This window comes from Dama dama, chromosome X (genome assembly GCF_033118175.1).
Source record: "Dama dama isolate Ldn47 chromosome X, ASM3311817v1, whole genome shotgun sequence".
Classification (NCBI taxonomy): Eukaryota; Metazoa; Chordata; class Mammalia; order Artiodactyla; family Cervidae; genus Dama; species Dama dama.
Window position 1 is genome coordinate 90,230,634 of NC_083714.1, and position 27,775 is coordinate 90,258,408.

Here is a 27,775-nt window from a genome sequence, read left to right on the forward strand (position 1 = left end):
TCAAAGGATCTGGAACTTGTCAGCCAGGTACTGCATGGTGGCTGCAATAGGGCGAGGCATAAGAAGGTGCTCCAGACGGAGGGATATAGAAGCCTGTTCGCTTGTCCCTGTGTGGAACTACCTAGCCCTACAACGTGAACCCCCCCCCCATTAGCCCCAATGCAAAGAGCTCTGGGCGTGATCACTCCCCACCACCTGAGTTAAATGTGGAGTTATTTCTTGAAACAAACCAAAATGTGCCAGCAGTTCTCAAGTTCAAAAACTGTCTCGCAAACAAACAATCTAACAAGAACCTTAGAGGCCACACCAAGCAGCAGTTAAAGGGAAAAATCAACATGGCATCTCTACAAGTCCTATCAGAAGGAGCTCTCTAGGACTCATCTGTCGGGCAGAGTGTCCACGCAGTCCACACAGTACTTTGCTACTTGTCCACATGCCCAGCTAAACATGCACTGTACACTCCAGGGACATGCTTGATAGGTTCTCCTCCCAACAGGAATGCTGATTCCTATGAGGTCCCCTGCACCTGCAGCCCACCCCACCCCAAGTGCACATCCTGCTTCTGCACTGAGAACACACGGTTCTCTGTCCCTGGTTCCTGATACTGTATTGCTCCTTAAAGTCGTCTATTTCTCTCCGTAGCAACAGACAATAGGCCAGAAGACATGGGATGAAGAGAGAAGGTTAGTATACACTGCCCTCCCGTCGCCTCCTTTTTCTCCTCTCCCCAGGGCCATCCATCCCAAAGCCAGGTGTCTAGAATGGCAAGGGAAAGAATTTTCTCCGTGGACAGAAGGTGGGCTCCTTCTGAGGGGTGTGGGATGGGGACAAGGTGGGGAGGCCCAAACATTTCAGTTGCACTTGGATCCAGATTCCACCATGAGGACTGGGTGTGCATTTCAGGAGCCAGAGGAAGCCTTACCTGAGGACAGTCCAGCATTCCCGGTGGCTGCTGCTTCCTTTCCCGTCTTGGGCCATGGTCAGTTGGTTCCTGGTCACCTGAGAGGGAAAGGGCACACAATCCATCTTCCCAGGCTCCTAGTGAGGTGGAAAGGGTCAACCAGACTCTAACGCGAGGTGAGGCAGCACCTTGATCTGCTGGCAATAAGCCTCCCCTGCTCTGCCTGGCAGGCTACACCTTCTCTATGGGCCTGCCTCCCCTGTTCCCCAAGGGCTGCATTTTCACCACTGTGGTCCCCAAAGACTGTGGTTCTGGGTTCAAGCCTCTCAGACTGGCAGCCACAGCCAGCACCTGGGAGAGCAATGTGGGTGAAGAGCACTTCACAGAAAAGGCTATTAACTTGCAAGTTTACATCCAGAGAAGCTATTGGGGCACTGCCACCGATTACCTCTGCCAAACAAATCCCACACAGATGATGGGACCAGGGCCAGCCCTGTTGACATCATTTCCCATGGAAGAAGCTGCCTAAGAGCAAGGCTGAGCCCACAGCAGAGAGAGAGAGAGGTTTCTGCCCTCACCCCCGGTTCCCTCCCCCCATATCAAAACCCGACACTCATCTGAGGGTTCAGGTCCTCTGGGCATGACTCTTCCCAGGTTCAGGGCCAAGGGCTCTGAGTTTCCCTGATCTTGGGGATCTCTGATGTTGAGGTCATCACTGCTGGGTTCTCCATGATGTGCCCACAGAGAAGATGGCCATGCCCAGTGAGTGGGAAGCTAAAACAAAGATTTTTCACCAATCTGGACTAATGATGTGTGTGTGTGTGTATGTATGTGTGTACCAGTGCATTTATATGACTGTGTCTGTGTGTGTGCATGAGCAGGCGTGATTTGGGACTGGGCTGAGGCAGGGGAATGGGAAGAGAATTGAAAGGCTGATCTCTTTAGCACTTTCTCCATCAGTCGGCCCCAGGCCAGCAGGCAGAGCTGAGTGGGGGACAACAGTGCAGCACTGAGAAAGCCCGGGCCCCTTGAAAGAAGAGTTTAGGGAACAGCTAAGAAGTAGGATTCAGGAAAGTCATTCATCTAAACACTGAAGCTCTGTGAAGCTTTTAAGGGGTCTCCTTGACACAATTAAGCTACCAGCCCTCCCTTCCTCTCTAGTCCCAGCCTCGCGGAGACTGGAAACAGCCCAAGGGTGGAAAACCGAACCCAGCACACCCAAAGTGCTACTTTACCATTTGTCCCTAGTAAAAGGACCCCAATCTGGCATCCTAATGACCCACTGACCAAGGGGCACCCAATGACGACCCCTGAGGGACGGACAGAGGGAGCACGGGTGAAGACGTGTGTCCTGGGGAGGGTGGGAGGGAGAAGAGTGGGGAGAGAGGAGGGGCCTGGCCTACTCGCTTGGCCCTTTGTGACTGGGTCTCTATTTGGGTCGTTGTCTTCCACCACTGCCATCACTGACACAGCCTCCTATGCCCTCCTGGCCACAGATTTCGCCCCAGCGCCCGTGTGCTTATACTCTTTGGTTCCCAAAGGGGCCAAGGCATACTTCTTGGACCTCCCAAGCAGCGGAATGCCAGAGACTGGGGGCAAGGGAGCCAGTTCCCGGGGAGTGGCCGAGGTTCACTGCTCCCAGGAAGGGAAGGTTCTCCCCAGGGCAGGTTTGGAGATGCCTCCAAGGGATTTCTTCTCCTCTCTCTTCCTCCTAGGAGTGACGCATGGCAGGCTGCCTGTAGTGGCAGCTGCAGTAGCTGCCAACTACTGGTACTCCCTGGTAGCTCTGCAGGCAGCCACCCTTCCCCCAGTGCTCGCTCTGCATTTTCTTAGGTGGGAAGATGTTCAGCTCTGCATCGCCCTGCCTGTCCTGCCTTTCCACAACCGAAGTGCACCCTCGCAGAACAGATGACAAGAACGAGCCTGGCACGTTAAAAAGGAGATTCAGGCTTCATGCCCAAGCCCCTTATTGAATCCAAAGAAGGAAAAGGGAAACTGTTGGTGCCTGAGTCTCAGGGGTGAGGGCTAAAGAGGAGAGGAGGACTGTGTGCAGGTTCCAGAATGCAAGGTGGGATGGGGCGGGGGTGGGGATGGTACCAGCAGTAGGGACTCCAATGAGAGGGCAGAGCCTGGGAAGGGAGAGATGAGGGCACCTGTGCCTGTTTCCACCTGCTGAACTACACGTGCACGCAAGGTCACCAATGGCAAGTCAGGGAAGGGATCGAGGGTGCTCCAACAGGAAAAGAGAGTGGTCAGGGTAAGTAGGACAATGAGTCCAGTGAGGCAGGAGGATGGGTTGGAGCTCTCTAAGGGGGTCATGAGTTCCTTCCAATGGGGAGGAAGAATGTCAGCAATGGATGGGAACCAGCAAATCCCAGAAGAGGGTGTTTAGCGAACTAGAAGAGGGCCTTTAGGGGAATGGGAGGATGTGCCAATGTGGCCAGTCAAGGCCCTCAGTAAACCCAGACTGGGGGCACTCCACTGCCCTGCTGGCCTGGATGGTAGCAGAGGCTGACCCAGAGACCCTGCCACAGGATGCCAGAGGTACTGTTCTGCAACAGGCTATGATATGGAGTTGCTCCTCACCAGGCCCTGCCCCACCACTCCCCCAACGTCTACCCCCCAGAGAAAGGGCAGTACACAGAACATGAGAAGTCCTTTAATCAAAAACTGCTGTGACACTGGGCTGAGAGGGGACAAAACAAGGGGCAGAGGATGCCCTGGTGGAGGCAGAACGAGAGGCAACAAGCTTAGCCACAGCTCGCCAGCCCCGGAGGTAACAGCTGCTCCTCTTGCAGGAAGATACTGGGCTCAACCTGTAAAAGAGCAGAGTCAGGGAAGAGCCTCAAGCCAGGGCAGCCCACAGCCCTGCTCAACAGCCAACCTTGTGGGAAGGGGTATGCAGTGTGTAACACTCACTTCAAAAGATCTGGAACTTGTCAGCCAGGTACCGCATGGAGGCTGCAACAGGGAGAGGCATAAACAGGTGCTCCAGACAGACGGAATAGAAGCCTGTGCCCCTGTCCCGGTGGGGAACCACCTAGCCCTGCAACCTGAAACCCACATACCCCCAGCCCCAATGCAAAGAGCTCTGGGCCTGATCACTCCTCACCAACGGAATTTAATGTGGAGCCATTTCCTAAAAGGAAACAAAATGTGCCAGCAGCTCTCAAGCTTGGGGCCACGCACAAACCATTCAAAAACTGTCTCGTAAACAATCCAACAAGACCCTTAGAGGCCACACCAGATCAACAAGGCATCTCTCAAGTCCTATCAGAAGGAGGTCTCTAGGACTTCCTGGCTGGCAGAGTGTGCACACAGTCCACGCAGTACTTTGCTACTTGTCCACATCCCCAGCTGAATATGCACTGCACGCTCCAGGGACAGGCTTCATAGGTTCTCCTCCCCACAGGAATGCTGATCCCTACGAGGCCCCCGGCACCTGCAGCCCACCCCACCCCAGGGACCACCCCGATTCTGCACTAAGAACCCGCTGCTCTCTGTCCCTGGTTCCTCATACCAAGTTGCTCCTTAAGGTCATCTATTTCTCTCTGTAACACCGGACACTAGGCCAGCAGACAAAGGAGGAAGAGAAATGGTTAGTATACACCCGCCTCCCCTCTCCTCCTCCTCTCCTCTACCCTGGGTCCTCCATCCCAAAGCCAGGTGTCTAGACTGGCAAGGGAAAGACTTTCCTCAGGGGAAAGGAGGTGGGCTCCCTCCCTGGGGTGTAGGACGGGGATGGGGGTGGGGGGCCCACAAATATCAGTTGTACTTGGACTCAGATCCCACCATGGGGTTTGGGTGTGCATTTCCAGGAGCCAGAAGAAGCATTACCTGAGGACAGCCCTGCCTTCCAGGTGGCTGCTGCTGCCTTTTGGGTCTTGGGGGATGGTCAGTTGGTTCCCGGCCACCTGACAGGGAAAGGACACACAATCCAGCTTCCCAGGTTCCCAGTGAGGTGCAAAGGGCCAAGCCAGGTCTAACGTGAGGTGAGGCAGTACCACCCTCTGCTAGCAGCAAGCGTCCCCTGCTCCGCCTGGGAGGCAGCACAAACCTTCTCTCTGGGCCTGCCCCTCCTACTCCTCAGGGACAGCCATTTCACCTCAATGGTCACCAAAGGCTGTGGTTCTGGGTTCGAGCCTCCCAGAGTGGCAGCCACAGCCAGCACCTGGGAGAGCAATGTGAGCGAACACACTTCACAGAAAAGGCTATTAGCCTGCAGTCTACACCCAGAGTTGAAACCCTTTTTCCCATGGGTGAAGCGTCCTGAGAGCAAGGCTGAGCCCCCAGAAGAGAGAGAGAGAGAGTCAGAGACAGAGGTTTCTGCCTTCACCCCTGACCTCCTCCCCCCATATCAAAAGCCAGGACACTCACCTGAGGGGCCAGGCCCTCTGGGCATGACTTCTCCCTTGTTCATGGCCACGGGCTCTGAGTTTCCTGAATACTGTGTTCCTCTGATGTTAAGGTTGGTGCTGCTGGGTTCTCCATGATGCACCCATGGAGAAGATGGCCATGGCCTGTCAGTGGTCAGCTAAAAAGACAGATTTCTCACTGATCTGAAGAGTGTGTGTGGGCCCGCGCGCGTGTGTGTACCAGTGCATTTATATCTCTATGCCTGTGTGTGTGAGAGCTCATGTGATTCAAGACGGAGCTGAGGCAGGGAATTCGAAAGAGAATTGAAAGGCTGATCTCTTTAGCACATTCTCTCTCAGTCAGCCCCAGGTCAGCAGGTAGAGCTGAGCTGGGGACAGCATTGTGTCACTGAGAAACCTGGGGTCCCTGCAAGGAAGGTTTGGGGAAGACCTAGCAAGTAGGATTCAGGAAAGTGATGCGTCTAAACACTGAAGCTCTGTGAAGCTTTTAAGGGGTCCCCTCAAATCAATTCAGCTACCAGCTCTCCCTTCCACTCCAGCCCCAGCCTCGTGGAGGAGGCTGGAAACAGGCCAAGGGTGGAAAAACAAGCCCAGCACACACAAAGTGCTACCTTAACGTTTGTCCCTAGTAAAAGGACCCCAATCTGGCATCCTAATGACCCAGTGACCGAGGGTCACCCAATGACGACGCCTGAGGGATGGAGAGGAGGAGCAACGGGTGAAGACCTGTGCCCTGGGGAGGGTGGGAGGGGGAAGAGTGAGGAGAGAGGAGGGGCCTGGCCTACTCACTTGGCCCTTTGGGAATGGGTCTCTATTTGGGTCGTTGTCTTCTCCTGACACCGCCATTGCTGCCACCGACTCCCGCGCCCGCCTAGCCACGGGTTTCTTCCCAGCACCAGTGTGCCTGGACTCTTCAGCTCCCGAAGAGACCAAGGCATACTTCTTGGACCTCCCGAGCAGCGGGATGCCAGAAATTGGGGGGAATGTGGCCGGTTCCAGGGGAGTGGCCGAGATTCTTTGCCCCCAGGAAGGGAAGATTCTCCCCATGGCAGGTTTGGAGACGCCCCCAAGGGATTTCTTCTCCTGGACCCCCTTCCTCCTAGGAGTGGGCCGCGGCCTGCTGCCTGTAGAGGCAGCTGCAGTAGCTGATGCTACTGCCAGTCCCGGGTAGCTGGACAGGCTGCCCCCCTTCCCCCAGAGCACGCTCTGCATTTTCTTAGGGGGAGAGGTGTCCTCCTGCTCTGCATCGCCCTGCCTGCCCTGCCTTTCCACAACAGAAATTAATCCTCGCGGAATCGAGGACAGGCAAGTTTCTGGCACATTAAGAAGATTCTCCCTGCCTTGGACATTCCAGCGTCTGGGTGTGTTCCCAGGATCCTCGGGGCTGTTGAGCTTGGCCTGGCCTCCATCTTTGGGATAAATGCTCACCCTCATCAGCTCTATCTTACTGAATTCATCGGAGGACTCGGGGTCGGACAGCAGCCCGGCTGTGCTTTCTGAGGGGGGCCACTGGTGATCCACAGCCACGTTCAACCTACTCTTAGTGCCTTTCTTAGGGTTCCCCCAGGCCCGGCCCGCCTTGGGCCCGCCGACCCGGAGAGGGCCAGCCTCAGCCTGTGTGGCCTCCCCACACCTCTGGACGGCACCGCCTCGACTGCGGGGTCGCGCCTCGAGGTCCCGCAAGGCAGACACTTCACCGACCGCGTAGCTCTCCTGGGACAGGTATCTGCGGGTGCCCTGCATGTTCAGGTCGGTCAGCTGCTGCAGGATGGCCGCCAGTGACTCGTCAGCCAGCTGCAGGGCGTCCCCCTGGTCGTCGGCCAGGGAGCCAGGCCGGCGTTCGCGGCCCCGCAGCACCGGCCCTCTCGCTTCCAGCACCTCCCGCTCTGACTCGAAGCCCTTAGGGTCTGGGAAGCCATTCCCGCCCTCACCTTCGCCGCTTCGTGGTGCCCCAGGCTCTGGGCCGGGTCCGGGTCCCCTAGGGGCTGTGGAGCCGGCCTCAAGGCCGCTGGTCTGCTCCCCGCACTCTGAGCCGAAACCCGCTCCCGAAACAGACACCTCATCATCTGGGGAGCTCATGTCGCGATCTGGGTGGCCGCCGGACCTGGGGCGGCGACGATTTATCAACCGGGTCGCGGTGGCGGCGGTGGTGGCGGTCAGGGCAGGTGTGGTGGGTGCCGTCTGGAGCTCGCCGTCAAGCACGCAGGAGATGGCCGCAAATGACGCGAGGTTTTCAGCGCGCCAGCCCTGCCGCCTCCTCATTGGTCCGGTTCCTGCCAACCAGCACGCGCCTTGTTTGGCCGTCCCCTCGAGGTGTAACCAATGGGGTCGAGAGCCTCCTCTGGCTTGCTGCCAAGTCCAAGGGCCATCCCGGCAGTTGGCGAGTTGGCGGGTGAAGGTGATGCTGCGAGGATACCTCTGTCAAGCGTCTCGTCCCATCTCTTCCAAGTGGTTAACGATTCCGAGAGTGGGAGAGTTTAGGGGCAAACCTCTGTGGCAGTGGTGCAAGAATTCCATTTGGGAGGTAATTTGGCAGAATCTGTGAAAAGCTACTTTACAGCAGAGACCCCATGCCCGGCACTCTTCTAAGTGCTGTACGTAAATATTAGTGGTTCTTTGTGACATTGCCAGGACTATAGTACTAATGATTACCAGCCTAAGGTTCAGCCACTGACCCATGGTCATTTGGCCCATGGGGATCAGTGGTAGAATTGAAGCCAAGCAATCTGACTCCAGAGTCCTTGCTTTGATCCAAAGATCTAGAAAAGCTATGTTTTCCCCTCTATCAGGAAGTCCACTGCCTGGCATATCTTCTAAAAGTGAGGGTTTATTTCTAAGATCTCTATTTTACTCCATTGGTCTATTTGTTATTATGGCAGTAACACACAGTTTTCATTAGTGGAGCTTTGTAATGTTTTGAAATCATGAAGTTGGAGTTCTCTACTTTTTCTTTGTCCAAATTGTTTTCCCTATTAAGGATCTCTTTAGATTCTACTTAAACTTTAGGATGAGTTTTTCTATTTCTGCAAAGCATGCTATTGTGATTTTGATACGGTTTGCATTGGATCTGTAGATCACTCTGGGTAGTGTGTTAGAAGAACAGATTTAGTGGAGTGTGTGTGTCTGTGTCTTTGTGTAAAAGAATTGACTCATTCATTTATAGCGGCTGGTAAGTCCCAAAATCTAGGGGGTGAGTTGGCTAGCTGGAGACTCAGAAGAGCCAGTGGTTTAGCTCTAGTCCAGGTTAGAAGGCCTAAGAACCAAAGCAATAGAGCTGATATTTCAGTTTGGGTGTAAAGGCAGGAAAAGAAGTTGATGTCCCAGGTCTAAAGGCTTTCAGGCAGGAGGACTTCTCTTACATGAGGAAAGGTTGCTTTTTTGTTTAATCAGACTATCAACTGATTAGGTAAAACCCACCCACATTATCAGGGGGAAATCTGTTTTATCCATTTGACTGATTTAAATGTTAATATCATGGAAAAGCACACTACGGAAACATCCAGAATAATATTTGACTAAATATCTAGGCACTCTGTGTACCAGTCAAGCTGACACATAAAATTAACCACCTCAGATACCCTGGACTTTCTCCATCTATTTGTGTCCTCTTTGATTTCTTTCATCAGTGTTTTATAGTTTTCTATGTATAGACCTTTTGTTTCTTTAGGTAGATATACTCCTAAGTATTTTATTCTTTTTGTTGCAATGGTGAATGGCATTGTTTCCTTAATATCTTTTCCTGTTTTCTCTTTGTTAGTGCATAGGAATGCAAGGGATTTCTGTGTGTTAATTTTACATCCTCTACCTTTACTATATTCATTGATTAGCTCTAGTAATTTTCTGGTAGAGTCTTTAGGGTTTTCTATGTAGAGCATCATGTCATCTGCAAACAGTGAGAGTTTCACTTCTTCTTTTCCTATCTGGATTTCTTTTATTTCTTTTTCTGCTCTGATTGCTGTGGCCAACACTTTCAAAACTATGTTGAATAGTAGTGGTGAGAGTGGCACCCTTGTCTTGTTCCTGACTTTAGGGGAAATGCTTTCAATTTTTCACCATTGAGGATAATGTTTGCTGAGGGTTTGTCATATATAGCTTTAATTATGTTGACATATGTTCTTTCTCTGCCTGCTTTCTGGAAGGTTTTTTTTAAAAATCATAAATGGATGTTGAATTTTGTCAAAGGCCTTCTCTGGATCTATTGAGATAACCATATGGTTTTTATTTTTCAATTTGTTAATGTGGTGTATTACATTGATTGATTTGCAGATATTAAAGAATCCTTGCATTCCTGGGGTAAAGCCCACTTGGTCATGATGTATGATCTTCTTAATATGTTGCTGGATTCTGTTTACTAGAATTTTGTTAAGGATTGTTGCATCTATGTTCATCAGTGATATTGGCCTGTAGTTTTCTTTTTTTCTGGCATCTTTCTCTGGTTTTGGAATTAGGGTGATGGTGGCCTCATGGAATGAGTTTGGAAGTTTACCTTCCTCTGCAATTTTCTGGAAGAGTTTGAATAAGATAGGTGTTAGCTCTTCTCTAAATTTTTGGTAGAATTCAGCTGTGAAGCCATCTGGTCCTGGGCTTTAGTTTGCTGGAAGATTTCTGATTACAGTTTCGATTTCCATGCTTGAGATGGGTCTGTTAAGATCTTCTGTTTCTTCCTGGTTCAGTTTTGGAAAGTTATACTTTTCTAAGAATTTGTCCATTTCTTCCAAGTTGTCCATTTTATTGGCATAGAGCTGCTGGTAGTAGTCTCTTATGATCCTTTGTATTTCAGTGTTGTCTGTTGTCATCTCTCCATTTTCATTTCTAATTTTGTTGAGTTGGTTCTTCTCCCTTTATTTCTTAATGAGTCTTGCTAACGGTTTGTCAATTTTGTTTATCTTTTCAAAAACCAAAGTTTTGGTTTTGTTGATTTTTGCTATGGTCTCTTTTGCTTCTTTTGCATTCATTTCTGCCCTAATTTTTAAGATTTCTTTCCTTCTACTAACCCTGGGGTTCATAATTTCTTCCTTTTCAAGTTGCTTTAGGTGTACAGTTAGGTTATTTATTTGGCTTCTTTCTTGCTTCTTGAGGTATGCCTGTATTGCTATGAACCTTCCCCTTAGCACTGCTTTTACAGTGTCCCATAGGTTTGGGTTGTTGTGTTTTCATTTTCATTCGTTTCTATGCATCTTTTGATTTCTGTTTTGATTTCTTCTGTGATTTGTTGGTTGTTCAGCAGCGTGTTGTTCAGCCTCCATGTGTTGGAATTTTTAATAGTTTTTCTCCTGTAATTGACATCTAATCTTACTGCATTGTGGTCAGAAAAGATGCTTGGAATGATTTCAATTTTTTTGAATTTACCAAGGCCAGATTTATGGCCCAGGATGTGATCTATCCTGGAGAAGGTTCCGTGTGCGCTTGAGAAAAAGGTGAAATTGATTGTTTTGGGGTGAAATGTCCTATAAATATCAATCAGGTCTAACTGGTCTATTGTATCATTTAAAGTTTCTGTTTCCTTGTTACTTTTCTGTTTAGTTGATCTATCCATAGGCGTGAGTGGGGTATGAAAGTCTCCCACTATTATTGTGTTATTGTTAATTTTCATTCTCATACTTGTTAACATTTGTCTTACATATTGTGGTGCTCCTGTGCTGGGTGCATATATATTTATGATTGTTGTATCTTCTTCTTGGATTGATCCTTTGATCATTGTGTAGTGTCCATCTTTATCTCTTTTCACAGTCTTTGTTTTAAAGTCTATTTTGTCTGATATGAGTATTGCGACTCCTGCTTTCTTTTGGTCTCTATTTGTATGGAATATCTTTTTCTAGCCCTTCACTTTCAGTCTGTATGTGTCCCTTGTTTTGAGGTGGGTCGCTTGTAGACAACATATATAGGGGTCTTGTTTTCATATCCATTCAGTCAGTCTTTCTCTTTTGGTTGGGGCCTTCAACCCATTTACATTTCAGGTAATTATTGATAAGTATGATCCCGTTTATTGTTTTGGGTTCGAGTTTATACATCCTTTCTGTGTTTCCTGTCTTGAGAAGATCCTTTAGCATTTGTTGGAGAGCTGGATTGGTGGTGCTGAGTTCTCTCAGCTTTTGCTTGTCTGTAAAGCTTTTGATTTCTCCTTCATATTTGAATGAGATCCTTGCTGGGTACAGTAATCTGGGCTGTAGGTTATTTTCTTTCATCACTTTAAGTATGTCCTGCCATTCCCTTCTGGCCTGAAGAGTTTCTATTGAAAGATCAGCTGTTATCCTTATGGGAATCCCCTTGTGAGTTATTTGTTGTTTTTCCCTTGCTGCTTTTAATATTTGTTCTTTGTGTTTGATCTTTTTTAATTTGATTAATATGTGCCTCTGGGTGTTGCGTCTCGGGTTTATCCTGTTTGGGACTCTCTGGGTTTCTTGGACTTGGGTGATTATTTCCTTCCCCACTTTAGGGAAGTTTTCAACTATTATCTCCTCAAGTATTTTCTCGTGGTCTTCCTTTTTGTCCTCTTCTTCTGGGACTCCTATGATTCGAATGTTGGGGCATTTCACGTTGTCCCAGAGGTCTCTGAGGTTGTCCTCATTTCTTTTAATTCTTCTCTCTTCTCCTCTCTGTTTCATTTATTTCTACCGTTCTATCTTCTACCTCACTTATCCCATCTTCTGCCTCCGTTATTCTACTGCTGGTTCCCTGCAGAGTGTTTTTGATCTCATTTATTGCATTGTTCATTATATATTGACTCTTTTATTTCTTCTAGGTCTTTGTTAAACCTTTCTTGCATCTTCTCGATCCTTGTCTCCAGGCTATTTTTCTCTAACTCCAATTTGCTTTCAAGATTTTGGATCATTTTCACTATCATTATTCAGAATTCTTTATCGGGTAGATTCCCTATCTCTTCCTCTGTTGTTTGGTTTGGTGGGCATTTATCCCGTTCCTTTACCTGCTGCATATTTCTCTGCCTTTTCATCTTGTGTATATTGCTGTGTTTGGGGTGGCCTTTCTGTATTCTGGCAATTGGTGTTTCCTCTTTATTGTGGAGGTTCCTTGCTGTGGGTGGCGTTGGACAGGTGGCTTGTCAAGGTTTTCTGGCTAGGGAAGCTTGTGTCAGTGTTGTGGTGGGTGGAGCTGGATTTCTTCTCTCTGGAGTGCAATGAAGTGTCCAGTAATAAGTTTGGAGATGTCAGTGGGTTTGGTGTGGCTTTGGTCAGCCTGTATATTGAGGCTCAGGATTATGTTCCTGTGTTGCTGGAGAATTTGCGTGGTATGTCTTGCTCTGGAGCTTGTTGGCCCTTGGGTGGTGCTAGGTTTCAGTGTAGGTATGGAGGCGTTTGATGAGCTCCTATCGTTTAATGTTCCCTGGATTTAGGAGTTCTCTGGTAGTCTCAGGATTTGGACTTAAGTCTCCTGCCACTGGTTTTCAGTCTTATTCTTACAGTAGCCTCAAGACTTCTCCATCTATACAGCACCAATGATAAAACATCTAGATTAATGATGGAAAGTTTCTCCACAGTGAGGGACACCCGGAGAGGTACACAGAGTTACGTGGAGAAGAGAAGAGAGAAGAGGGAGTTAAAGCTGACCAGGAGGAGCAGAAGGGGTATCAAAAGGGGAGAGAGCAAGCTAGCCAGTAATTGCTTCCCTATGTGCTCTCCACAGTCTGGACCCCTTGGAGAGTTTCACAGAGTTACACAGAGAGGAGAAGAGGGAGGAAGGAGACAGAGGTGGCCAGGAGGATAAAAGGGGGAATCAAAAGGAGAGAGACAGATCCAGCCAGTAATCAGTTCCCTAAGTGTTCTCCACAGCCTGGAACATACAAAGAGATTCACCAAGTTGGGTAGAGAAGAAAAGGGAGTCGGGGAGATAGAGGCGACCTGGTGGAGTAAAAGGAGAGTTGAAAGGGGGAGAGAGCAATCAGGCCAGTGATCCTGCTCCCAAGTAAAAATGGGTACTGAAGATTGGGTTCTTAAAGGTACAAAGTTGATAACCAATACCAAAAAGCAAAGATTAAGAATTCTGAGTAGAGGTTAAATTACCAAAAATAGAGTATTTAAAAAAAAAAAAAGGAAAAAAGCAAAAAACAGAAAAAAAGCAAAAAATCAAACCAGTGAACAAACAAACAAAAGACAAAGTAAGAGAAATTATAAAATATGTATATATGAAGTTTGTTTTAAAAATAGGGTCTTTTTTTGGCAAGGTAATGGTAGGTTATAAAAATGAAAATTAAAGGAATAATGGGAACATAAAAATAAAAAGATAAAACAAAAAAGACAACAAAGTACAAAATAAAAAATTTTTATCATTTTTTAAATTTAAAAACTGATAATAGTAAAAATATATCTGAGACTTTCTCTGGAGCTGTTGCGGACAGTGTGGGGTCAGTTCATCTTCAGAGAGTTCCTTGGTCCGGCTTGTATTTCTCAAGGTCTATAGGCCCCTTCCTATGTAGTCAGTGCTAACTCCAGGGTTTTAATCTATTGCACCTGTCACTTCCAAAGCGGTTCCCTCTGTTTATTTTAGCTTCTGTTTGCTGGTCTCTTCAGTGTCTATTTTCTGCCCTGCTACAAGGGGCGCGGTGGGATATATAAAATGTGAGTTAGTGCTGACAGCTACTTACAGTTATATGAATGGACGTGTTAAATATATCTGTGTTCCTTCTTGGTTTTTCAATCAATGTTAAATTTGTGAGATTCATGCCTATTCTGTGTAGTAGTACTTTGTATATTTTTCCTGATGAAATTGTATTTATTCATATGAAGAGGATCTCCCAGAACTTTTGGATTTGAAGCCGGCAGGGCTTAATTTTGGGAGAGCCAGAGAGCCATGGGTAATAGACTCCACTCTTAAAGGGGGCATACAACATCTCACATGCTCCAGGACTCAGGGCTGAAGCAATAATTTGAAGGGAGCCTGGGTCAGAGGCAGCTGCTGATCTTGGAGAGCCTCCCAGAGAGGCAAGAGGCAGCTGTACTCACCCTGGGGGCATCGACACTGGAAGCAGCCATTCTGTGGAGCTCCTTCCACCACGTGGACACTGGCACTAGCAACTGCCATTTTGGAATCCTCCCTCTTGCTGACTAGCACCAGTGCCCAGACCTACCCATCAGCCTGTAGGCAATAATACTGGGGCAGGCCAAGCTACTAGCCAGGCAGAGACGCAGTCCCACCCACAAGCAAGCCTGCTGTCTTAAGACTCCCTGGAGCTGGACCTGTCAATCAGAGGCCCTGACATACCACACTGGCCCAATACACCAGTAAGAAGGCATTAAGCCAGGACTCCAGGGTCCTGCAGTCAGAGACCCTGGGACCTAGTTCCTGCCCACAGCAGGTCATCACTAGCCCCAGGACCAGTTATACCCATCAGTGGTTAGGCCCCAGCCCTAGTATGCCCTGGACCCAGCCCCAGCCACCAATGGCCCAAAGCACCAACTCCTGGACTCCTCCAGAGCCCTGAAGCCAGAGAACCCAAGAACCAGCTCCACACACCAGCAGGCAGACAACAGCAACCGGAGTAACTCCAGCCCTGCAGCCTGCCATGCCAGGAAATAGGTCACCCACCAGCAGGCCCACCCCAGCCCCAACAGCCACTGAGTCCCAGCACAGTGTACCAGCAAGTCGACACCAGGTCTGGAACACTTTGGAGCTCTCAGCCAGCAGCTCTGGAATCCGTCCCCACACTGCAGTGTGTGGAAGCCCCCTTTGGGACATCTAGGATCCCACAGCCAGCCATGTCGGGAACTGGCCCCACTCAACAGTGAACTGAGACCAGCTCTGGGGCCCCCCCGGGCCCTGCAGCTAGAGACCCAGGAACAGAAACAGAGCTCCACCTACCAGTGAGCTGGCACTTGCCCCAGGACACCCTGGGCCCCAAACCCAGCCAACGGCAGGACAAACCAGCCTCAAGACACCTTGGCATGTCAGCCAGCTGCCCCCAGAAACAGCCACACTCACCAGCAGGACAAGGCGAACTTTGGGACACCTAGGACACCCTAGCCAGCAATGTAGGAGCTAGCACTAGCTACGTCAGCAGAAGGCTATGCTTATTCATTTGATATTGATTCATAGTGGGGAGACAAGTATGTTTTAGGCTTGCAGGATTATATTCAATAGAATTTATTGTTGTTTAGTGGCTCAGTCGTGTCCCACTCTTTGCCACCAATGGACTGCAGCACGCCAGGCTTCCCTGTCCTTCACCGTCTCCCAGAGGGTGCTCAAACTCATGTCCATTGAGTCAGTGATGCCATCCAAACACCTGATCCTCTGTCATCCCCTTCTCCGCCTGTCTTCAGTCTTTCCCAGCATCATGGTCTTTTCCAGTGAGTCAGTTCTTCACATCAGGTGGCCAAAGTAGTTTCATTGATCTCAACTATTGCTTTCTTAATGTCTATTGCATATATCTCTGCTCTCATCTTTGATGTCTTTCCTTCTGCTAACTTTCCATTTTATTTGTTCCTTTTTCTCTCATTGCTTTAGGTGTAAGGTTAGGTTGTTTATTTGAGATTTTTCTTGTTTCCTGAGATAAGATTGTATTGCTACAAAATTCGCTCTTACAACTGCTTTTGCTGCCTTCCATAGGGTTTGTGTTTTCCCTTTCATTTCCCTATAGGTATATTATGATTTACTCTTTGATTTCTTCACTGACTTCGCCTCCACATGTTTGTTTTTTTCTACAGTTTTGTTTTGTTTTTTGCTGCAGATGATTTCTACTTTTTATCATTGTTCAAGAATATGGGTTTGTTGTTGATGTTCAGCTACCCAGTCATGTCTGACTCTTGGCGACCCCATGGGCTGCAGCTTGCCAGGCCTCCGTGTCCCTCACCATCTCCCGAAGTTTGCCTAAGTTCATGTCCATTGCATCGGTGATGCCATCCAGCCATCCCATCCTCTGATGCCCTCTTCTCCTTCTGCCCTCAGTCTTTCCCACCATCAGGGACTTTTCCAATGAGTCAGCTGTTCACATCACGTGACTAAAGTAATGGAGTTTCAGCTCAGCATCATTCCTTCCCAAAGAGGATTCAGGGTTGATTCCGCTTAAGATTGACTGGTTTTGATTTCCTTGCTGTCAAAGAGACTCACAGGAGTCTTCTCCAGCACCACACTTTGAAGGCATTGATTCTTTGGTGCTCCGCCTTCTTTATGCTCCAGCTCTCAAACCGTACATGCCCACTGGGAAGACCATAGCCTTGACTATATGGATCTTTGTCAGCAGAGTAATGTGTCTGATTTTCAACACACTGTCTAGGTTTGTCATAGCTTTCCTGCCAAGAAGCAAACGTCTTCTGATTTCATGGCTGCAGTCACCATCCGCAGTGATTTTAGAGCCCAAGAAGAGGAAAGCTGTCACCATTTCCACCTTCCCCCCCTCTAATTGCCATGACGGAATGGGGTGGGATGCCATGATCATTTTCTTTTCAATATTTAGTTTTAAGCCGGCTTTTTCCACTCTCCTCCTTCACCCTCATCAAGAGGCTCTTTAGTTCCTCTTCCTTTTCTGCCATTAGAGTGTTATCATCCCCATATCTGAGGTTGTTGAGGTTTCTCCTGCCTATCTTGATTCCAGCTTGTAAATCATCCAGCCCAGCATTTCTCATGATGTGCTCAGCATATAAACAAACAGGGTGACAGCAGACAGCCCTGTCATACTCCTTTCTCAATCCTGAACCAGTCAGTTGTTCCATACAGTGTGTGTTTCTTCTTGACCCACATACAGGTTTCTCAGGAGACAGGTAAGATGGTCTGGTATTCCCATCTCTCTAAGAGCTTTCCACAGCTTATCATGATCCACACAGACAAAGGCTTTGGCGTAGTTGATGAAACAGAGGTAGATGTTTTCCTGGAATTCCCTTGGTTTCTCTATGATCCAGCGAATGTTGGCAATTTGATCTCTGGTTTCTCTTCCTTTTCTAAACCCAACTTGGACATCTGGATATTCTTGGTTCGCATAATGCTGAAGCCTAGCATGCAAGATTTTAAGCATTTCCTTACTAGCATGGCAGACGAGTGCAATTGTCTGATGGTTAGCACATTCTTTGGTACTAGTCTTTTTGGGAATTGGGATGTGGATTGACTTTTTCCAGTCCTGTGGCCACTGCTATGTCTTCCACGTTTGCTGGCATATTGAATGCAACACTTTGATGGCATCATCCTTTAGGGTTTTGAGAAGTTCTACTGGAATTCTGCCACATCCACTAGCTTTATTAAGAGCAGTGCTTTTTAAGGCCCACTTGACTTCACTCTCCAGAATAGGTTGCTCTGGGTGGTGACCACACCATCGCAGTAATCCAGTACATTAAGATCTTTTTTGTACAGTTCTTCTGTATATTCTTTCCATATCTTCTTGATCTTTTCAGCATCTACTAGGTCTCTTCTGTTTCTGTCCTTTATTGTGTGCATCTTTGGGAAAAATATTCCCTTAATATCTCCAATTTTTCTGAAGAGATCTCTAGTATTTCCTCTTCTGTTTTTTCTTCGAGTTTTATACACTGTTCATTGAAGAAGGCTTTCTTGTCTCTCTGAGCTGTTCTTTGGAAATCTGCATTTAGTTTGATACCTGTCCCTTTCTCCCTTGATCTTTGCTTCTCTTCTTTCTTTAGCTATTTGTAAGGCCTCCTACCACTTTGCCCTCTTGCTTTTCTTTTTCATTTGGATGGTTTTGTTCACAGCCTCCTGTACAGTATTACAGACCTCAGTCCATCATTCTTCAGACACACTGTTTACAAGTTCTAATCCCTTGAATCCATTTGTCGCCTCTGCTGCATTATCATAGTGGATTTGCCTTAGGTTGTACCTGACTGGTCTAGAAGTTTTCACCACATTTTTAGGTTAAGCCTGAATTTTGCTATGTGAATCTGATGATCCGAGCCACAGTTAACTCCAGGTCTTTTTTTTTCTGACTATATACAGATTCTCCATCTTCAGCTACAAAGACTGTAATCAATTTCATGTTGGCATTGACCATTAGGTGATGACCATGCATAAAACTGTCTCTTGTGCTGTTGAAAAAGGGTATTAGTATCTCAATAATATGGAATTACTTACAAGGTCTCTGAGCCGCTATAAGCACATCCTCTTATGGTACCACCACCACAATCGAAACAAAACCTTTTTCATCACCTGCAAAATTGCTTCTGGTTTCTTGTCATTTAACCCCTTTGTCAATCCCCAGACACAGGCAACACCCCATCTGTTTTCTCTATATATAGTTTGACCCCCTCAAGAATGTCAAGTAAATGGAATAGGAAGTAGGTAGACTTATCCATGAGGATTTTGTGAGGGAAAAGGATATATATGTGACTCCTGGATGTGCAGTGTACATGTCACCAGAGTATAGTGACATGGGTTGATTGTTACCTACCTATTCGTCAGATTGAAGGCTTATGCTGTCTATAATGTGTATATGTGTTGTCTGTTTAACTCACATTTAATTCAATGCAATTTCTCTTCTATGTTTGGAAAGGTTGTTTTATGAATGAGAAAGGGTAAATCTTTTGAAAGAAAGTGAATCTTCTTTGTAAAAGTCCTGCATCTGCATCTGAGCAGTACTTACCAGGAAGTCAACATTGCACAAGCACAGGTACAACAAGTACACTGTAGTCACTCAAACGCTGCTCCCTGGGTCACACAGGGACAGTCCACCTGGCAACCCTGGCAGGCCCAGAGTGCCTGGCCGGACCTGCCCATTGGAGGTGAGAGTGTCCCCACTTTAAGTCAGCTGAGTAGCAGCCTTTATTGCATCTGCAAGCTTAACCAACTGCTATCATGCAAAGGAACATATAAGCCAAATGCAGGGATTAGGATTTGGACATTTTGGGGCATGATTACTGTGCCCAGCACACCCAGCGCTCTTTTCAGGGCTCACCTACTCTAAATTCTTTGTTTGTGCCAGTCTCCCTCAATAGTCCAGAGAAAGCAGTAGACCTGGGCTGATGGTGGTAGGGTGGGGGTGTGATAGGGAGGGAGCATCTTCCCTGGAGTTGGACAGGCAGCAGAACCAGGCAGGATGGGGCCTAGGGCTCTCCGAGGCTGAAGGGGAAAGGCAACAGGGGTGCACTGAATGAGGCCGGGCTTCTGCACTCCTCCTACCCCCTGGGGCCCAGATGGATTTCTTTAACCTATGCCTCAGGCCCTGCCACAGATTTCCCACTGGAAGTGGAAGGCTTGGGGCTGAGCCAAGGCCTGTGATGTCTATGTTTCCAGCAACATTATAGTGAGGTAGTTGGTCTGAACTGTGTGCTCAGAGGAGGGAAGGGGGCCTGGTAAAAAGTGAATGAGGGGTTGTGTTCATGCCCTTGCACCTCCACTTCCCTGAGCTTCTCCACTTCCTCACCCTGGTGATCACAGTCTCGGGCCCCTCTCTGCCCAAAGGTGGTGCTGATGCTGGTGCTGGACTTCTCCCCGGGCACAACTTAACCTACATGTCTTGGTCGGCAGACACCTCAGCTGGACAGACTCTGCCAAATTTACTCACTCGGACAACAGCGAGATGGGCTACACCACCAGGCAATAACCACTGGGTCAGCTCTAAACTAAGTGATCAAGCCCACCTGCTCCTGGGAGGGGTCTGAGTGGAAGGAGTAAGTCCCACACATGTTCTTTTCTGACCCTGAGGTCTCTGACGGTTCCAACCCACATGTAGTCTGTCCACCTGGCCTCATGCCAAGAGGCCTGGAAGGGAATCAACGTGAGAATATGGGCAATGTGCTCCCCATTGTCCAGGTGCAGTCACTCCTAAATTCGCTTCCTCATGGCACCCTTCTTGCTCCTGCCTCGGGTTACTCATGTTGGGCGGTCTCCTGTTTCTAAGATGAGCAGCAGTATCCCTGGTGCTCTCCAGAGCCACCCTTCCCATTTTCATTCATCCACACCCTCAGCAGTTGGCAGATATCATAGAAGGTAGGATCCAGAGCCTCCTCCAGCGACTCCAACTCTGTGAGAGTCCCAACACCCTGTCCTGAGGTTTGGTGATCCTTACATCATCCCCCTCCTACATTTTGGGAATGTGACAACACCCCTTGAATAATGGGGATCCAACCCTTGCTTCGGCTCACTCAATGCCTTACAGAATCTGGACCAGTCTCTACTTTCTTTACTCCCCGAATCACATCCTTCTGCCTCAAGGGCATTATCCTTGCTGACATTTATTCACACAGAGATGTCCAGGCACCAACTCTGAATGTGTTACCTTCCATCATACCCCCTTTTGTGTAATAAAACCCTGGTCTTTCAGGAATGGTGTCAGGCAGAACCTACCCTCAGTTCACTCAAACACAGATCTGTTCTTTTGAAACATCCCACCCTCACCTTCTCCCACATATTATCAAGGGTGAAACAGATCACCAGCCCAGGTTGGAGGCATGAGACAAGTGCTTGGGGTTGGTGCACTGGGAGCACCCAGAGGGATCAAGTGGAGAGGGAAGTGGGAGGGGGCATCGGGATGGGGAATACATGTAAATCCATGGCTGATTCATGTCAATGTATGGCAAAAACCACTACAATATTGTAAAATTATTAGCCTCCAACTAATAAAAATAAATGGAAAAAAAAACCACAGATCTGTCTCTCTGAGTCTCAGGCTGAGTGCTGGCTGAGAGAAAGGAAGTGCTCCTCAAATTCCAGCAGTGGGGAAATTGAACACGGAGTTCAGACTCATTGTCATGTGCCCTAAACAAGTAGTCTGGCATTTCTCCAAAGAAGACATACAGTTGGCTAACAAACACATGAAAAGATGCTCAACATCACTCGTTATCAGAGAAATGCAAATCAAAACCTCAATGAGGTACCATTACACACCAGTCAGAATGGCTGTTATCCAAAAGTCTACAAGAAATAAATGCTGGAGTGGGTGTGGAGAAAAGGGAACCCTCTTACACTATTGGTGGGAATGCAAACTAGTACAGCCACTATGGAGAACAGTGTGGAGATTCCTTAAAAAACTGGAAATAGAACTGCCGTATGACTCAGCAATCCCACTCCTGGGCATACACACTGAGGAAACCAGATCTGAAAGAGACACCTGTACCCCAATGTTCATCACATCACTGTTTATAATAGCGAGGACATGGAAGCAACCTAGATGCCCATCAGCAGATGAATGGATAAGAAAGCTGTGGTACATATACACAATGGAATATTACTCAGCCATTTAAAAGAATACATTTGAATCAGTTCTAATGAGGTGGGTGAAACTGGAGCCCATTATACAGAATGAAGTAAGCCTGAAAGAAAAACACCAATACAGTATACTAACGCATATATATGGAATTTAGAAAGATGGTAATGAAAACCCTATATGTGAGACAGAAAAAGAGACACAGATGTATAGAACAGACTTTTGGACTCTATGGGAGAAGGCGAGGGTGGGATGATCTGAGAGAACAGCATCAAAACGTGTATATTATCAAGTGTGAAACAGATTGCCAGTCCAGGTTGGATGCACGAGACAAGTGCTCGGGGATGGTGCCCTGGGATGACCCAGAGGGAAGGGATGGGGAGGGAGGTGGGAGGGGGGTTCAGGATGGGGAACACATGTAAATCCGTGGCTGATTCATGTCAATGTATGGCAAAAACCACTACAATATTGTAAAGTAATTAGCCTCCAACTAATAAAAATAATTGGGAAAAAAGAAGTAGTCTGGGATACTGAGCTGGGATACTCTGGGAAATATCATTTGTTGGAAGATCTGTGTCATGGGTCTGGTGGAACGGTATTTGACAGGGACCCTGCAAGAACAGACTTACTAACCACACTTGCCATAGAGCATGATGGGCCCATTTCCACTCAAGGGTATAGAGAGGCTCAGGCTGGAGGCGAGGGTGGTCAGCTGGCTAGGGCAGGGAGGATCTGAAAAGACTGAGGACACCACCATCCATCTCTGGCTGCCAGGGTGCAGTCTGACCTGGTTGGCACCAAACAGATGCGTCTCCTGACCTCCAGCCCAGAGACTAGCTTGTCTCCTGTGTTCCCTGTAGCTTCCCTCCTGCTCCCCAGCTCACTGGGTCCAGGCTTCATGCCCAAGCCCTTTATTGAATCCAAAGAAGGAAAAGGGAAACTATTGGTGCCTGAGTCTCAGGGGTGAGGGCTAAAGAGGAGACGAGGACTGAGTGCAGGTTCGAGCGTGCGAGGTGGGACTGGGGTGGGGGTGGGGATGGTACGGGCAGTAGGGACTCCAATGAGAGGGCAGAGCCTGGGAAGGGAGAGATGAGGGCAACTGTGCCTGTTTCCACCTGCTGAACTACACGTGCATGCAAGGTCACCAATGGCAAGTCAGGGGAGGGATCGAGGGTACTCCAATGGAAAAGAGAGTGGTCAGGGTAAGTAGGACAATGAGTCCAGTGCGGCAAGGAGGATGGGTTGGAGTTCTGTAAGGGGGTCATGAGTTCCTTCCAACGGGGAGGCAGAATGTCAGTGATGGATGGGTACTGGCAAATCCCAGTGGAGGGTGCTTAGAGAACTGGAAAAGGGCCTTTAGGGGAATGGGAGGATGTGCCAATGTGGCCAGGCCAGGCCCTCAGTGAACCCAGACCAGGGGTATCCATTGCCCTGCTGGCCTGGATGGTAGCAGAGGCTGACCCAGAGTCCCCAACACAGGATGCCAAAGGTACTTTTCTGCAACAGGCTCTGATATGGAGTGGCTCCCCACCAGGCCTTGCCCCACTCCCCCAACCCCTACCCCCCAGAGAGAGGGCAGAACACAGAATATGAGAAGTCCTTTAATCAAAAACTGCTGTGAGACTGGGGCAGAGAGGGGGCAAAACAAGGGGCAGAGGATGCCCTGGTGGAGGCAAAACAGGAGGCAACAAGGTTGGCCACAGCTCACCAGCCCCAGAGGTAACACCTGCTCCTCTTGCAGAAAGATGTTGGTCTCAACCTATGAAACAGCAGAGTCAGGGAACAGCCTCAAGACAGGGCCAGCCCACAACCCTGCTCAACAGCCAGGACTGTGGGAGGGGTATGTTGTGTGTAACACTCACTTCAAAGGATCTGGAACTTGTCAGCCAGGTGCTACATGGCAGCTGCAATAGGGAAAGGCATAAGAAGGTGCTCCAGACAGAGGGATATAGAAGCCTGTCCCCTTGTCCCTGTGTGAAACAACCTAGCCATACAACCTGAAACCCACCCCACTAGCCCCAATTCAAAGAGCTCTGGGCCTGATCACTCCCCACCACCTGAGTTAAATGTGGAGCTATTTCCTAAAATGAACCAAAATGTGCCAGCAGCTCTCAAGTTCAAAAATTGTTCGCAAACAAACAATCTAAGAGGAACCTTAGAGGCCACACCAAGCAGCAGTTAAAGGGAAAAATCAACATGGTGTCTCTACAAGTCCTATCAGAAGGAGCTCTCTAGGACTCATCTGGCGGACAGAGTGTGCACGCAGTCCACACGGTACTTTGCTACTTGTCTGCACACCCAGCTAAACATGCACCGCATGCTCCAGGGACAGGCTTGATAAGTTCTCCTCCCCACAGGACTGCTGATCCCTACGAGGTCCCCTGAACCTGCAGCACACCCCACCCCAAGTGCACATCCTGCTTCTGCACTAAGAACACACTGCTCTCTGTCCCTGGTTCCTGATACTGTATTGCTCTTTAAGGTCATCCATTTCTCTCTGTAGCACCAGACACTAGGCCAGTAGACATGGGAGGAAGAGAAAAGGTTAGTATACACTGCCCTCCCATCGCCTCCTTTTTCTCCTCTCCCCAGGGCCATCCATCCAAAAACCAGATGTCTAGAATGGCAAGGGAAAGACTTTTCTCAGTGGACAGGAGGTGGGCTCCTTCTGAGGGGTGTGGGATGGGGACGAGGCAGGGAGGCCCACACATTTCCGTTGTACTTGGATCCAGATTCCACCATGAGGATTGGGTGTGCATTTCAGGAGCCAGAGGAAGCCTTACCTGAGGACAGTCCAGCATTCCCGGTGGCTGCTGCTTCCTTTCCCGTCTTGGGGAATGGTTGGTTGGTTCCTGGTCACCTGAGAGGGAAAGGGCACACAATCCATCTTCCCAGGCTCCTAGTGAGGTGGAAAGGGTCAACCAGACTCTAATGCGAGGTGAGGCAGCACCTCAATCTGCTGGCAACAAGCCCCCCCTGCTCTGCCTGGCAGGCTACACCTTCTCTATGGGCCTGCCTCCCCTGTTCCCCAAGGGCTGCATTTTCACCACTGCGGTCCCCAAAGACTGTGGTTCTGGGTTCAAGCCTCTCAGAGCTGCAGCCACAGCCAGCACCTGGGAGAGCAATGTGGGTGAAGAGCGCTTGACAGAAAAGGCTATTAGCCTGCAGGTCTACGCCCAGAGTAGCTGTTGGGGCACTGCGACCGATCACCCCTGCCAAACAGATCCCACATAGACGGTGATGGGGCCAGGGCCAGCCCTGTTGACACCCTGTTTCCCATGGGAGAAACTGCCTGAGAGCAAGGCTGAGCCCCCAGAAGAGAGAGAGAGAGTCAGAGACAGAGGTTTCTGCCCTCACCCCTGGTCCCCTCCCCCCATATCAAAACCCAAGACACTCATCTGAGGGCTCAGGTCCTCTGGGCATGACTTCTCCCGGGTTCAGGGCCAAGGGCTCTGAGTTTCCTGGATCTTGGGGGTCTCTGATGTTGAGGTCATCACTGCTGGGTTCTCCATGATGTGCCCATGGAGAAGATGGCCATGCCCAGTGAGTGGGAAGCTAAAACAAAGATTTTTCACCAATCTGGACTAATGATGTGTGTGTGTGTGTGTGTGTGTGTGTGTGTGTGTGTGTGTGTGTGTATGTGTGTACCAGTGCATTTATATGTCTGTGTCTGTATGTGTGTGAGCAGGCGTGATTTGGGACTGGGCTGAGGCAGGGGAATGGGAAGAGAATTGAAAGGCTGATCTCTTTAGCACTTTCTCCATCAGTCGGCCCCAGGCCAGCAGGCAGAGCTGAGTGGGGGACAACAGTGCAGCACTGAGAAAGCCTGTGCCCCTTGAAAGAAGGTTTGGGAAACAGCTAGGAAGTAAGATTCAGGAAAGTCATTCATCTAAACACTGAAGCTCTGTGAAGCTTTTAAGGGGTCTCGTTGACACAATTAAGCTACCAGCCCTCCCTTCCTCTCTAGTCCCAGTCTCGCGGAGACTGGAAACAGCCCAAGGGTGGAAAACCGAACCCAGCACACCCAAAGTGCTACTTTAACGTTTGTCCCTAGTAAAAGGACCCCAATCTGACATCCTAATGACCCACTGACCAAGGGGCACCCAATGACGACCCCTGAGGGACGGACAGAGGGAGCACGGGTGAAGACGTGTGTCCTGGGGAGGGTGGGAGGGAGAAGAGTGGGGAGAGAGGAGGGGCCTGGCCTACTCGCTTGGCCCTTTGTGATTGGGTCTCTATTTGGGTCGTTATCTTCTCCCACCACCGCCATCGGTGACACGGCCTCCCGGGCCCTCCTGGCCACAGATTTCGCCCCAGCGCCCATATGCTTGGACTCTTCAGCTCCCCAAGGGACCAAGGCATACTTCTTGGACCTCCCAAGCAGCGGAATGCCAGAGACTGGGGGCAAAGGGGACGGTTCCAGGGGAGTGGCCGAGGTTCACTGCTCCCAGGAAGGGAAGGTTCTCCCCAGGGCAGGTTTGGAGACGCCTCCAAGGGATTTCTTCTCCTCTCTCTTCCTCCTAGGAGTGACGCATGGCAGGCTGCCTGTAGTGGCAGCTGCAGTAGCTGCCAACTACTGGTACTCCCTGGTAGCTCTGCTGGCAGCCACCCTTCCCTCAGAGCTCACTCTGCATTTTCTTAGGTGGGAAGATGTTCAGCTCTGCATCGCCCTGCCTGTCCTGCCTTTCCACAACCGAAGTGAACCCTCGCAGAACAGAGGACAGGAACGGGTCTGGCAGGTTAAAAAGGAGCTTCTCCCTGCCTTAGACAGTCGAGTGTCCGGGCGTGTTCCTAGGCCCCTTGAGGCTGTTGAGCTTGGCTTGGCCTCCTTCTTTGGGATAAATGCTCACCCTCATCAGCTCTATCTCACTGAACTCATCAGAGGACTCGGAGTCAGACAGCAGCCCAAATGAGCCTTCTGAGGGGGGCTGCTGGTGATCTGCAGCCACGTTCAACTTACTCTTAGTGCCTCTCTTAGGGTTCCCCCAGGCCCGGCCTGCCTCAGCCCCACCAACCTGGAGAGGGCGGGCCGCAGCCAGCACCACTGCCCCACAACTCTGGGGGACCGTGCCTCAACTGCTGGGACCCACCTCGAGGTCGGCCCACAAGGAGGACACATCGGTGATCACATAGCTCTCCAGGGACAGGTATCTGCGGACGCCCAGTATGTCCAGGTCACTCACTTGCCACAGGATGGCCGCCACCGACTCGTCAGCCAGCTGCAGGGCCTCCCCTTTGTCATCGGCCAGGGAACCAAGCTGGTCTTGGCAGCCCCACAGCACCGCCCCCCCCCCCCCGCTTCCAGCACCACCCACTCTAAGTTGAATCCCTCAGGGTTTGGGTACCCATCTCCACCTTCACCCTCCCGCTTCATGGTGTCCTCACCTTGGAGCCCAGTCCAAGTCCCTGTGGGGCTGTGGAGCCGGCCTGAGGGGATGCAGGTCTGCTCCCTGCCCTCTGAGCCGAAACCCGCTCCCCAAACTGACACCTCATCATCCGGGGAGCTCATGTAGCCATCTGGGTGGCCCCCGGACCTGGGGTGGCGATGATTTATCAACCGAGTTGTGGTGGCAGTGGTGGTGGCGGTCATGGAAGGTGAGGCCAGCGGTGTCTGGAGCGAGCGGTCAAGCACCACAGGCACCGCATGCGCAAGATTGTGGCAAACTGCCCCAGGCTTTTGGTAAGCCTGGGACGCCCCGGCCATGGCCTCCTTATTGATCTGGTTCCTACCAACCAGCACGTGCCTTGTTTGCCCGGCCCCTCGACAAGTAACCAATGGGGCCAAAGGCCTCCTCCAGTTTGCTGCCGAGCCCAAGGGTCATCAGAGCAGTTGATGAGTTGGCGGATGAAGGTGATGGTATGAGTACCTCTGTCAAGCCTCTCATCCCACCTCCTCCTGTCCTGCCTTCCTTTTCTGATTAGAGTCACAGCCCTGAGCCCTGACTCTGTACAAACTGGGTGGAGCGGGAGGCAGGAGGGTCCTGAGGGCCCTGGTCTCCTGGGAGGTGAGGATGAAACATCAGAATGGAGACGCTGGGCACTTAGAACATGCTGAAAGCATTTGCCAGCCTCCCTTCCACCACAGGCCTTAGGACCCAATGAGAGACTGGGCAGAGGAATCCCACAGTCAGTGATCAGTGGTCGGCATAATTCTCCATACGTGGCCAGAGGGCAAAGGGATCCTATTTTTGTTCTGCAAGCAATCTGCCTCATCTGCTTCCATCAGATGTTCTTGGCAGTCAGATTTGGGGGACAGACTGGGGTTGACCTCACTCCCTCAGCTCTTTCCCCACTCTGAGGCAATTCAAAGGATAGAGAGTCTCAATGTCCAGTTACACCTGCAAAGAGGCTCACCACTGCTGATACTGGAGATGTAAACTAAAACCATGAATCGGGTTTCACACTCTA

General features: G+C 49.6%; 1 protein-coding gene and 1 pseudogene across 1 annotated transcript; both read right to left on the bottom strand.

Annotated features, from left to right (window-relative positions):
- Positions 1 to 7,356, bottom strand: LOC133052426 (uncharacterized protein CXorf49 homolog). Its single transcript, XM_061137314.1, has 5 exons — positions 6,067 to 7,356; positions 5,279 to 5,435; positions 4,739 to 4,815; positions 4,422 to 4,467; positions 1 to 41 (listed from the first exon to the last, which is right to left on the bottom strand). Exons 1-5 carry the CDS (start codon positions 7,354 to 7,356, stop codon positions 1 to 3), a joined length of 1,611 nt encoding a protein of 536 aa, XP_060993297.1.
- Positions 7,357 to 23,230: 15,874 nt separating this feature from the next.
- Positions 23,231 to 26,876, bottom strand: LOC133052403 (uncharacterized protein CXorf49 homolog; annotated as a pseudogene).
- Positions 26,877 to 27,775: the final 899 nt, after the last annotated feature.

Excerpts from the sequence above, each read along its gene's own strand:
- LOC133052426 (XM_061137314.1), bottom strand. The coding sequence starts at position 7,356 with ATGAGCTCCCCAGATGATGAGGTGTCTGTTTCGGGAGCGGGTTTCGGC. Across the intron at positions 5,436-6,066 it reads ACCCATTCCCAAAGGGCCAA|CTGACCACTGACAGGCCATG; the intron begins GTGAGTAGGCCA and ends CTGTCTTTTTAG. Across the intron at positions 4,468-4,738 it reads GAAGGCAGGGCTGTCCTCAG|TGTCCGGTGTTACAGAGAGA; the intron begins GTAATGCTTCTT and ends CTGCTGGCCTAG.